This window comes from Salarias fasciatus (assembly GCF_902148845.1).
Source record: "Salarias fasciatus chromosome 7 unlocalized genomic scaffold, fSalaFa1.1 super_scaffold_4, whole genome shotgun sequence".
Lineage (NCBI taxonomy): Eukaryota > Metazoa > Chordata > Actinopteri > Blenniiformes > Blenniidae > Salarias > Salarias fasciatus.
In genome coordinates this window covers 3,434,142-3,446,375 of record NW_021941229.1, presented here as the reverse complement: position 1 = coordinate 3,446,375, position 12,234 = coordinate 3,434,142, and the positions used below count along the sequence as shown (strand labels likewise).

The 12,234-nt window shown below is 46.2% G+C and overlaps 1 protein-coding gene across 1 annotated transcript in view; it reads left to right on the top strand.

Annotated features, from left to right (window-relative positions):
• tcf4 (transcription factor 4) overlaps positions 1 to 12,234 on the top strand; it is a 181,827-nt gene that overhangs the window by 137,870 nt on the left and 31,723 nt on the right. Inside the window, 3 exon segments of the mRNA XM_030085513.1 lie at positions 4,681 to 4,786; positions 7,241 to 7,389; positions 8,067 to 8,238. Of these exon segments, the coding sequence (XP_029941373.1) occupies positions 4,681 to 4,786; positions 7,241 to 7,389; positions 8,067 to 8,238 (427 nt within the window).

Here is a 12,234-nt window from a genome sequence, read left to right as displayed (position 1 = left end):
TCCACCGCGGCTCTCGGACGCCGTCCCCCCCGCCGGGCGTCTCCGTGTGCATCTGCTCTCTGAGTTCTCTCTGCTCGTGACTCTCTCCTTCGTCCTGATTGGCCGGCGCTCCGTCTCTCTGGCCCCCGGCTCCTCTACCTGCTCCTGTTCCTCCAGACGTGGCGTTGTAGACCCACTTTCAGCAGAAACACCACCAGGAGTTGAACCCATCACCGCTTTAAAGTCTATCCTACCATTCCTTGTTCCTCCCTGTTCCCACTGGAAACACACACTTTGATTGGCTTTAACTGCGTTTCACACACACACCGTCACGTTTCGTCACAAGCGTCGTGCGAGACGAGGGCTCCGCCTCCGTCTCCCTGGGTTTTTTTTCTCGTTCCCCACTCGGAGCAGGGGATGAAGTGAGGAGGCTGAACAGATGCTGCCCACATTTGGACCCAATAACAGCGAGCGAGCATCAAACACCGAGCAAAGACACAAACCTCCCCCCCCCCCCCCTCTATTCACCCTCTTTTCATTTTTCTCTCTTTTGTTTCCGTTTACTGTCTTTTTCATCTCGCTCCAGCTTTTATCATTCCATCCAGACCTCTTGTTGTTGTTGAGTCCTTCAGTGTTTCCACGTCGGCCCACAGACCCCGTCCACCCCGACCCCAGCTCCGCCCTCAGGAACACCACAAACACAGCTTCCTTTATTCTTAGGCTAATTTCATTATCTGTCATTTTTCTGGAAGCTTTCCAGACGGAACCAGGATTTGACCAAACGGTCAACGTGAGCGTTTGGTGAAGACGTTGTTGTTTTGGGGATAAATGAAGCTCGGAGCGTCTGTCAGCGCCGATGTTCCAGCGCCGCTCCGGGTGACGGAGGGGAGGTGAAGTTCGGTGTTTGGATGCCGTTTAGAGGAGATTGATGATGTTTAGGAAGCGCCTGGCTGGCGAACCTCCTCCAGTGAAGCAGGTCTCATGAAGACAAGCAGCTGGAGGCGAAGCCGGCACGTCGGTTTGGACCCGGACCGGATCCCGGTCTGTGGTGGATCCACCTTCGGTTCAGACTTCACAGCTGCTGGCTGCTGCTGTGAGTGCATTCTGCTGTGTGTGTGTGTGTGTGTGTGTATGAGTGTGTGTGTGTGTGTGTGTGCTGTCAGCGCCATGAGGAATCAGTTTTCACTGGAATGCGTCTTTATTTTCCCGCGCCGTTGCCCGGGGCCTGGCAGAACAAAGCTTTGATGAGATCTGTGATGTTTCATGTTCTGTGAAGATTCACCGGATCAGTCATGCGTTTCAAAGCACCTCCACTGGAACCGGCCGGCCCTCCACCGCGCCGCGCCGCGGCCCGTCACACACACTCGCACACACTCGCACACACTCACACACACTCGCACACACTCGCCCCGCTCCTCGGGACTCGCCGTGACTAGTTGCTGTCTGTAACCGGATTATCTTTCCGTGGAGTCGGAGTGTTTTACATCCAGGAACGACGGGTTATCACCCCTCCCTGGTTTCACTGAGCAGTCGTCAGATTACAGCTGTTTAGCATCACAGCAAGGAATCTAATCTAATCCAGGAACGTAGAAAAAGCTTTCAGAATTCAGGGACATTCGGGCTTCACATTTTCTGAAGATGAAATCTTCTTCTTCGGTGTTCTGTGGCATATTCGTCAATACTAAAAGCAGGGCTTTTAGATCCATGCTAATGCTAACATTTTTCTAAGAAATAGAAGCTAGATGTTTAGCTAGCTGTTGCTATCGGCCAACAAGACAAACAGATTCCTCGCATCTTAATTAATGATTAAGATATTAACATGGAAAATACCGTTACTGCTTGAAGCTAAAGACGCTTTGGTGAGACCGCGAGGCGTGCTAGCTGTTAGCATGAAGACGTTAGCATCCCTCCCGTTTGATATGAATCGAAGGCCAGACGTGTTGTGGAGGAGATCTCTGTGGCGAAGGTCACTGAAGGTCATCGACCAGCCAGTCAGGGCCGTGCTGTGCTCGGCGCTACGTTGACTCAAGGTCTGCGAGCGGACTGTGGGAACTCTGACACGTCAGTGTGTGTGTGTGTGTGTGTGTGTGTGTGTGTGTGTGTGTGTGTGTGTGCGTGCACTTCAGGAAGTGAGGTCGTTATTGTGTCTCCCTGCATTCTTGGGGCTCGAACACACTCCTGCACCTGTTCCTGTCCGTCTGTAACACACACCCACACACAGACACACACACACACACACACACACACACACACAAATACAAATCTCAGCCTTTCGTCGCCGCTCTAACAACGCGTTCAGTGGGAAAATATGTCTGTGCCACAAGAGACATAAATCTAAATGTTTTCAACAGGAACAGCCCCAGTGTGTGTGTGTGTGTGTGTCTGTGTGTGTGTGTGTGTGTGTCTGTGTGTGTGTGTGTGTGTGTGTGTGTCTGTGTCTGTCCTCTGGCGTTGACACGGGGTCAGTGAATGTGGTTTTATGATCAGAGCTGGGTTCTCAGGGTGGAGGAGGCGGAGGCGGTGCAGGAAGTGTGGAGCGGATTCCACTTAAGCCCGAGTGACGTCTGCAGCGACGTTTGCCCCGACACGGAGCACGCTCTGAAGCCAGGTGCATTGTGGGAAGGAGTCCACCTCCCAGCTGTGTGTGTTTGTGCCCGTGGGAGCGGGAGCGGCCCAGAATGCTTCACTCAGCCTTGAGTCTCTTGAGAATATCGCGTTGCTGCTAATTGTTCGGCTAACTGCTCCGATGCTAACGCTGCTCGTCAGGCGCATTGCTAATCTGCAACATTTGGAGAAAGCAAGCGTATTAACCACTTCCTGTGCAGAATAGCCATTGATGAACTCAGACATTAAATATTAAATAAGTATTTTGAATTAAAAAAAAAATGTTAGCGATGGAGCGTCTTTCTGTGGAGTTGGGTTGCATGTTCTCCCTTGGCCTGCGTGGGTTTTTTCCGATCCGGTCCTTGCGTTTTGGTGAAGCTGCTGTGATGAAGGAGAAGCGGCCTCTGGTCTGTGGACGGCTTCAGGCTGGAGCTCCTGCTTTGATCTGGTTCTTATTAAAGTTCTGGAGGAAGTTTGAGAGCCGGCTCGGCTCTTTGATCCGCTGGATATTAAAAAAAAGAAAAGAAAAGAAAAGAAACCGTCTGAAGGAGCCGCCATGTGTCGCAGTAACCCTGCTGCTCTGCTCGCTCTTCACCTCCGGGACGATGAGAACGGTGGAGCGTCGCCCTCGCACGGCGTCTCAGAAACGACCTGTTTAAGAATGAATTTGATTGGCTGAGAGGCTCTTTCACCTGGATGTTGCTGTGAGAACACCTGGAGGAAGTCCGGCTCCGGCAGGACGACATCAGGAAGACATGAGTCTTGAGGCCCATGAGTTTTTGGTTTGGGAGTGTTTGCGGCAGTTTTCTGTTTTTAATGATTTCTCTCAGGGAGTGTGGGAAGCGAGACGGCGTTCTCTTATTCTTATTTTAAAATGCCCCCTAGTCTTCTGCTTTTTTCGTTTGTTCCTTTTCATTTTTTTAATCATCAGATGTCTTTTTTTTTGTTTTTTTTTCTTTCCTGAACCACATCTGGGTTCCATCCCGACGCAGATCGCTCAAGACTGGCCCGCGTGTCTCCGGGTCGGGGGTGGAGGGAGATTAGGTGTAGCTGCGCGGCGGCGTTTCCATTTTAAGGTGAATCGGTGAGGGACGAGAGAGAGGGAGAGAGAGAGAGCGAGAGAGAGAGAGAGAGAGAGGAGCGCTTTCAACAGCTGCTGCCGTGTTCGTGTCACGGCTCAGCGTTCGCACGCTATGCTGCACACACACACACACACACACACACACACTGGCAGGCGTGCTGCTGCTGCAGGGGGGGAAGCCTCCCCAAAACCAGGCGCAACCAAACCCCCCAAGGGACCAGCCTCTCTTGTTGTTTTGTTTTTTTTAAAGGGGGTTTCTTTGTTGTTGCCTCTTGTTTTCAGCTTGTTTGTTTGTTTGTTTGTTGGTCCGTTAGCAACATGACTCAAAAGGTTATGGACGGATTCTGTTGAAGTTTTCAGGAAATGTCCGAACCAGGACGGGGAGCAGTGATTGGGTTTTTGGAATTATGAAAAGCACTCTTTAAGTACTTTTGTGGGTTTTTTTTTTTGTTTGTTTGTTTGTTTTTCAATGTTTTAATGCAGGAAAATGTGAAGTCATTTACAATTTGAAAACAAGAAATATTACCAATAATTCTTCTCTAATATGGAATGTTTTTTTTTTATGTTTAAAAGAAGGTGAATGACGGTCAAAATGTGAGCTGTGATATAAAAGTTTTATGTTGGTTTTTTTGAAAAAACTAGATAAACAGATGGAATCGCATGAATGACATTAATTTTTCATGTGTGTCTCTTGTTATTTAGTAGTAATTGACATAGTTTTTAAATGATCTTGCCTGATAAGAAAGTGCACACTTAGACTTTTTTATTATTTTTTTTCAGTAAAGTGAATAAAATAGCGTGATCTGTGAGTTTGTCACTATTATTCACTTTTTGTCAGCTTTCTTAATCCACGTTCTAAATGACTGAGCTGAGGGATGAACTTTACTCCTGAGGTTTGATTTAAGCTGCTCGTTCCTTCCGTGGCGACGCCGCCGAGCGGAGGAACCACCGGCCGCTGGAAGCTGCCATGCTGACGTTGTGTGTGTGTGTGTGTGTGTGTGTGTGTTTTGCTGCAGGTGTACGCTCCGTCTGCCAGCACAGCCGACTACAACAGGGACTCGCCGGGCTACCCCTCCTCCAAACCTCCCAGTGCTGGCTTCCCCAGCTCCTTCTTCATGCCAGGTACACACATACACACACACACACACACACACACACACACACACGGTGAGGTGTGTCCCCCATCAGTCCTCTGCCGGGAACACGATGCCCTTCGTCTTTTGTGCGTTTTTGCTCTTTGATCGTTTCGCTCTCTGACGATCCGGCAGCTGAGTGGCGTAAACACACAGCGACAGGAGGGTTCTTCAAGGGGGGGCCATGTGCTGAGGGTTCCTCAGTTGTTTGAAGAGCTTCTGACTCTTCATAGACCCCGCCCCCCCTCTCTCCTCATCGACCAATCACAGCTGAAATCATCCCTTTGCATCGTCTTGCTCCTATTACAGTCCTGGTCTTCCTCTCGAACTGCTTTTATCAATGGAATATACACAAAGGAGTTTCAATTCTGGACTGAACCAGCTCTGAAGAAGAAAACACGGGTCTCTGGAGAACCTACGAAGGACCGGACGGTCCCTCGTAGGTTCTCCAGAGACCAAAGATTTCCAGGATCATTTAGCCCAGTTCCAATCCACACAGTCTGATAAATAATTATTGTGTATATCCAGTAGAGAAAGGGGAACGCGCTCCTGTTACGAGTTCCTCAGATCATTGAAGAACTTCATTTGTAAAAGCATTAATCGCCTCGCCTCTGCTCCTGTTTATAAAAGCTACCCATCAAGATTCTTAGAGGCTCAGACAAAAACCTCAAACCTCATTTTAATTCTGAACAGAGCGAGCTCCGGACGCCAACGCGTGTTCACACTGGAAGAGAGAAGAATTGTTTTTTTTTCCCCCCTCGTTCCGCTGACACAAATTTGACAGCCGGAGAGTGTTTCCAGCCCGTGTATTGATTTCCGTACGAACCCGTTTAAATACCTCTCCCTCGTGTAAATACAGAGCGCGCACAACCAAAGAAGGCACCGGCGAGTCAGAATGTTCCCTCCTGCATCCGCATTAACCGGGTTATTCCTGAATCCGTAACCCAAAGAAGGGAAAAGCAGGTGTCCCACTTCCACGGGTGTTTACTGAAAACCAGGTTGCGGCACAAAGTGGGTCAGATGACTGAACTGCGCCGAGACAAGCTGAGACAGAAACCTCAGCGCCGACTTCTCGTCGTGTGTTTAGACGGCCGCTTCAAATCAGGCGGATCCGTCGAGGTTTGGGTTTTGCATCGATGGAGAAAATGACGACATCTCGTCCGCGGTGGGTTTTCAGGAGGCTCCTGAGCTCCGCCGGTTAAACACACTCCACAGCAGGCAGCGGGAGGCTGCGACAGCTAAAGTGGCGGTATCGGTTTGGTGATTGAGTCGAGCATCAAGCGGACGTTCCGACCCGGCGCCGCGTTCGTTCACCGTCACCGCTCGCTCCTGGAAACCACAGGGACCGAACATTCCTCCAGAAAATATCTCCGATGATCGGGCCGCTTGTAGGGATTTGTCAAGTCTCTTTTTATAGAGAGTAATAATACCAATTTGGCAATTTGATGACGGAATAATGTTAGCGTGGCATAGCATGAGGCACGACTGTAAGGAGCTCCTCCAAATGTTCAGAGATGTTTTAGCAATCAAGGCTTCACCGTGATTAGAATTCACTTCACAGCTGCAGATGATAGAAAGTCTCCATTGATGACCCGCTAGTATCTTACAAGATGCTGACGGACCATTATGACCATTGGTCTTTTGTCGTTTTTGTTTTGTGAAGAGGTCAGTGTCATCCGTGTGTGTAGAGGTCAGTATCATCCGTGTGTGTAGAGGTCAGTATCATCTGTGTGTGTAGAGGTCAGTATCATCCGTGTGTGTAGAGGTCAGTATCATCTGTGTGTGTAGAGGTCAGTATCATCTGTGTGTGTAGAGGTCAGTATCATCTGTGTGTGTAGAGGTCAGTATCATCTGTGTGTGTAGAGGTCAGTATCATCCGTGTGTGTAGAGGTCAGTATCATCTGTGTGTGTAGAGGTCAGTATCATCTGTGTGTGTAGAGGTCAGTATCATCCGTGTGTGTAGAGGTCAGTATCATCCGTGTGTGTAGAGGTCAGTATCATCTGTGTGTGTAGAGGTCAGTATCATCTGTGTGTGTAGAGGTCAGTATCATCTGTGTGTGGGTTAACCAAAAATAAATAAATAAAAATAGACCTTCAAAAAACAGTCGCCAAGTCGTTACAATCTCTTAACAACCTTTAGACTCGAATTGCAATTCATCACGTCCAATGAGTTGACTGTCGACGCTGAAGGATTTACTGTACGAGTAAATCTATATGAGTTGCTGCATTTCCCATGATGCTCAGGGTGCAGACAGGCTCAGGTCCTGACCTCAGAACAAGGTTTGGCTTAAAACAGATTACAAATTTGATTCAGTCAGACTTGAAACATCTGGGTAGTTTAAGAAATGACTATAATCGTATCTAGAATGAGCTAAGCATGGCGGAGGGGTTGTCTTGAATGTAGATAGAGGCGTTGAGCGCGAACGTGTCTTCCTCCCGTCAGATGGCCACCACAGCGGCGATCCCTGGAGCAGCAGCAGTAGCAGTATGAGCCAGCAGGGTTACCACGGCAGCATGCTGGGGGGCGGGAACTCGTCCCACGGCCCCACGCAGAGCTCCTCCTACTGCGGGATCCACCCCCACGACAGACTGGTGAGCCGTCCGCCACACACACACCTCCACACACACACCGGCGACCACGGTTCTGGATGGCATTCAAGCTTTTGAAGAACAACGGAGCGAGTCTCGCAGTCGTTTGACCGGAACGTTTCGTCCATACGTGACGGGACGGCTCCGACATCTTGATTCCAGAAACGCTCTGAGCGGAGCGGCTCTGTGTTCATGATGTGACAGAAATGTAAATCTGTGTCTCTGTGGTGAAACAAAGACAACAATGAGCCCGTCACTCGCTGGCAGAAGGTGATTTTTCAGGACAGTGACACAGAAAACCACACGGAAAAGAAAAAAAAAAAGAAAGTCACGAGCAATCGAGGCTGCGGTGAAGAAAATTGGAATTATGGTTTCAAACAGCAACAGTTAAATCTCTGACTGGTGACGATAATGTATACATTAAACACCGCTGTCCGTCTGCAGAAGGCTTTCAGTGCGCTGCCTTGTTCCAATTATCTCCAGTCGGCTGTATTGTGTTTCATTTTGTACGATGACTGGTTCCAACATCTGGATCCGTAAGATTTATAAACTCCTCACATCCGTATGAAGTTGTAAATGGCGGCTGTCAGTGAGCGGCAGTTCCTCCAGACGAGCGGAGGCTGCGAGGAGTCGACTCCCTCTTCATCACGCCTCTCTGTCTGCGCTCCGTCTTCCTGCAGAGCTACCCGTCCCACTCGTCCGCAGACATCAGCTCCAGCCTTCCTCCCATGTCCAGCTTCCACAGAGGAGGAGGAGGAGGAGGAGGCGGCGGCGGCGGAGGGGGGGGCGGGGCCAATCACTACAGCACCGCCTCCTGCACCGCCCCCACCAACGGCACAGACAGCATCATGGGTAAGGCGTCCGCCTGTTTCCAGTCTTCAGGCGAAAACACAAATCCCAAAGGTGCAGAAAAGTCCTGCAGGAAGCTAACGCCTTCGGAGGCTAACATGGGTTAGCATTCATCTGGACGAAATAAAAACATCTTATCGATTATTTTTCATAAATTGAACACCAGCTGCATTCATTCGAAGGAAAAGCTTAACGTCAGAAGCAAACTATGCTAAACGGCTTGACTTTAACCTCACCACTGCTAGCTTCCAGGGTTAGCACGCTCAGTGATTTCTGTTGGTTTGTGGAACTTTTAGACTATTTCACCCGACATACAAGCTCAAACCCAATGTTCTAAGAAATAAAAGGAAATGTGCAAACTCAGCCTGAAGATCTGATCTCTGGTTCCTGCACTGCTTTCGTACTTTGGGTTCTTCTCCTCTGTGGTGTTGCTAACGGCAGCTAAAGTGGAGCTAAAGCGCCTCTTTTCCTGGCTCCAGTTCTGCATCATGTCTTCACCTTGTCTCCAGACTTTTGTCCAGCAGTCTAAAGCAGGTCTGTGTTTGATGGCGGCGTTGCTCAGCGAAGACGATGGCGTTAGCTTGTTAGCACTGTGCTAACAGCAGTCTCATCCAGGGGTTTTTCTTTTGTTTCAATATTTTTTATTGTTTTCCTTAAACATACACACTGAACAAACAAACCAAAAACGAAGAAACAAGCAAATGGCCAAAAAAAAACAAAAAAAAAAAACATATGCAGAACTCCCTGATATACATAGTCTACCGCCTCCCAGGAATAGCTTCCTTCAAGTATGGATGTTGTGGGAGGTATCATATCACCTGAATAAACATACACACAGGAACGCTCAGTCCAATACAGTTGGCAGTGATGCAACAACTAAACATCGCAAAAGAAACAAATGGAAAAACACGATCCATTTTCAAAGGTCAAAATATTTACATTAATAAGTTTTTTTTTTAAAAAAAAAAGAGAAAGAGAAACAACATATGAGTAATAAATAATCAATCACCAACACAAATCCAACCTTACAGCCCAAAAATTTCGTTTTGCCAATTGTCAGAGTTATGGTCAACCAATCCCCTCAGGACAATGCTTGTTAGTCTTTTACCAGCATATTTAAAAAAGGGTGTCCAGATCTTAAAAAAAACTGCCATTTTACACTTGCATCTGTATGTTACATATTCCTTTGGTATTGACTCAAATATCAGTTTATGCCAGCCTATAATTGTAGGAGGTGCATTATCTATCCACTTAATCAGTATATTTTTCCGAGCAGAAAATGTAAGAATATTGAACAGCTTCCTTCGATCAGAGCCTTTAACATGAGAACTGGGTAAGCCAAAGAGCAGAACCTGAGGATCAGGGTCAAGATGGACATCAAAAATCAAACCAAGTTTATCAGTAATTTTACGCCAGTACTCCTCAATATAAACACATGACCAGACACAGTGCTTATAAGATCCCACCTCCACGTGACACTTAGAGCACATTTCTGTCAAACTCGGATTCATCCTATGTCTCAGCTGGGGGGTTATTTGTAAGCGATGCAATATCCTAAACTGGGTCTCTCTGGTTCTGTTACATACAGAAATCTCGTTAGCTAATTTCCAAATTTCTGTCCATGTTGTTTCATCCATTCTGAGATTGAGATCATTATTCCACATCTGTCGCAGATTGTCTAAGGTGACGTCACTGGCAAGATTAAGTTCAGCATACCCCGAGCCAAGGACTGATTTCTTGCCTCTGTTGAGAAGTAGGCATTCTATTTTTGAAGCCCGATAATCAAAGATGTGACTACGTTGATCCTGAATAAAGCTACGAATTTGGAAAAATTTAAAGCAATTATGTGAGGGTAGGTTATATCTCTTTTCAATTTCTGTAAATGGGAGCATCACTCCTTTGTGGAATAAATGTCCTAAAGTTAAAATCCCCCTATCTTTCCAAATTTTAAATCCACCATCCATGCTGGCTGCTGAAAAATCAATGTTACCATATATAGGAGCTAGTGAAGACAACGTATTCGCACGCCCCTCCAGCTTCCTTACTGTTTGCCAAGCTTGCAGAGTCGTTTGGACTATTATATTATTAGATAAGACATTCCTAATTTTCTTTGTGTCTAGTGCAAATAACAGACTGGGCAAAGAGTTGCCTGCATTAAGAGTTTCCAGGTCTAACCAAACTGATTCTGGGTCATCATTAATCCAATCAGCTATGTAGCGAAGCTGTGCAGCAAGCTGATAAAGTCTAACATTAGGAACAGCCAAGCCACCTTTTTCCACAGACATCTGTAGCTTAGTCATCTTCAATCGAGGTTTCTTCTTGTTCCATATAAATGTGCTAAAACAGCTGTTCACCTTCTTGATAGTTTTATGATTAAGTAAGATAGGGATCATTTGAAAATAATAAAGAAGTCTCGGCAAAATATTCATTTTAAGTAAGGCAATCCTCCCCAACAGGGACAATGGTAGAGATATCCACCTGTCTAGATCATCCTTAATGCGTTTTAAAAGAGGCTCAAAATTAGCTTTGTATAGCCCTTCTAGTGTTGGGGTAATTGAAATCCCCAAATAAGTGAAGCCTTCAGGTGACCATTTAAATGGAGATGGGGTGTGGCACTGGGAATTACCTAGGGGCATGACCTCGGATTTAGAAAAATTTATTTTGTACCCTGAGAACTCACTAAACTGATTAATTATTTCCAAGACAGCAGGTACAGAAGTCTGTGGGTTAGTTAAAAAAAGTAAAATATCGTCAGCATATAAAGCTATTTTATGATCTTTTTTGCCAGCAGAGATCCCAGTGATATCTGGGCTGTTCCTTATAGCTTCAGCGAGAGGTTCTATAACTATAGCAAACAACAGCGGGGATAGGGGGCATCCCTGTCTGGTGCCCCTGCCCAGAGGGAAATAAGATGAAGTCTGCCCATTAATCCTAACAGCTGCAAGTGGTTTATTATATAACAGTTTAACCCAGCTGCAAAATGTTTCTCCTAGCCCAAAGATATCAAGAGCAGAAAAAAGAAAAGGCCACTCGACCCTGTCGAAGGCCTTTTCTGCGTCTAAGCTTACCACCATGCCAGTTAGTTTCTGATGGTTCAACAACTGGACAACATTCAACAACCTTCTCATATTATTACAAGAATTTCTACCAATCACAAATCCTGACTGATCAACGTCAATAATGTTGGGAAGTACTTTCTCAAGGCGCCGAGCTAGTATTTTAGAAAGTATTTTAAGATCGACATTTAGTAGACTTATAGGACGGTATGAAGAGCATTCATCTGCTGGTTTCCCCTTTTTAAGTATAAGACTAATATTGGCTTCAGTAAGGGACTTAGGCAAAGATCCTCTAACAAATGAATCATTTAACATCTCCAGGAAAGGATCTATAAGCTCTAATATGAATTCTTTATAAAATTCAGAACTAAAACCATCAGGACCTGGGGCTTTTCCTGACTGTAAATTCTGCAATGCCTCCAGAGCCTCTTGTTTCATAATAGGTTTATTTAGTTCTTCTCTCTGTTCATCTGTTAGTTTAGGTAGACTGAGTCTCGACATGAACACATCAATCAGATTCTGCACTCCTGAGGGTGCCTCACTAGTATAGAGCTTACTATAAAAGTCCCTAAACACCTTGGTAATATTGTTTGTGTCAAACTTACTAGTATCATTTGTGTCTTTAATACATGAAATTGTCTGAGAGTCACTTCTCCTGTTTACTAATCGTGCAAGGTATTTATTCGGTTTATTGCCATACTCATAAAGCCTATATTTTGCAAACATAATACTTTGTTCAGCTTTATGGGTGAGCAGAGCATTTAAAGATGTTTTTGTGGCCAGCATTGCCTTCATATTAGCCTCAGATGGATATTTAGCGTATGTCTTTTCAAGGTTTGATAGCTCACCCTCTAGTTTCATTTGGGCTTCTAGAGATTTGCGTTTTTTACTTTTTGTATAGGAGATAATTAGGCCCCTGGAATACACTTTACAAGTTTCCCAC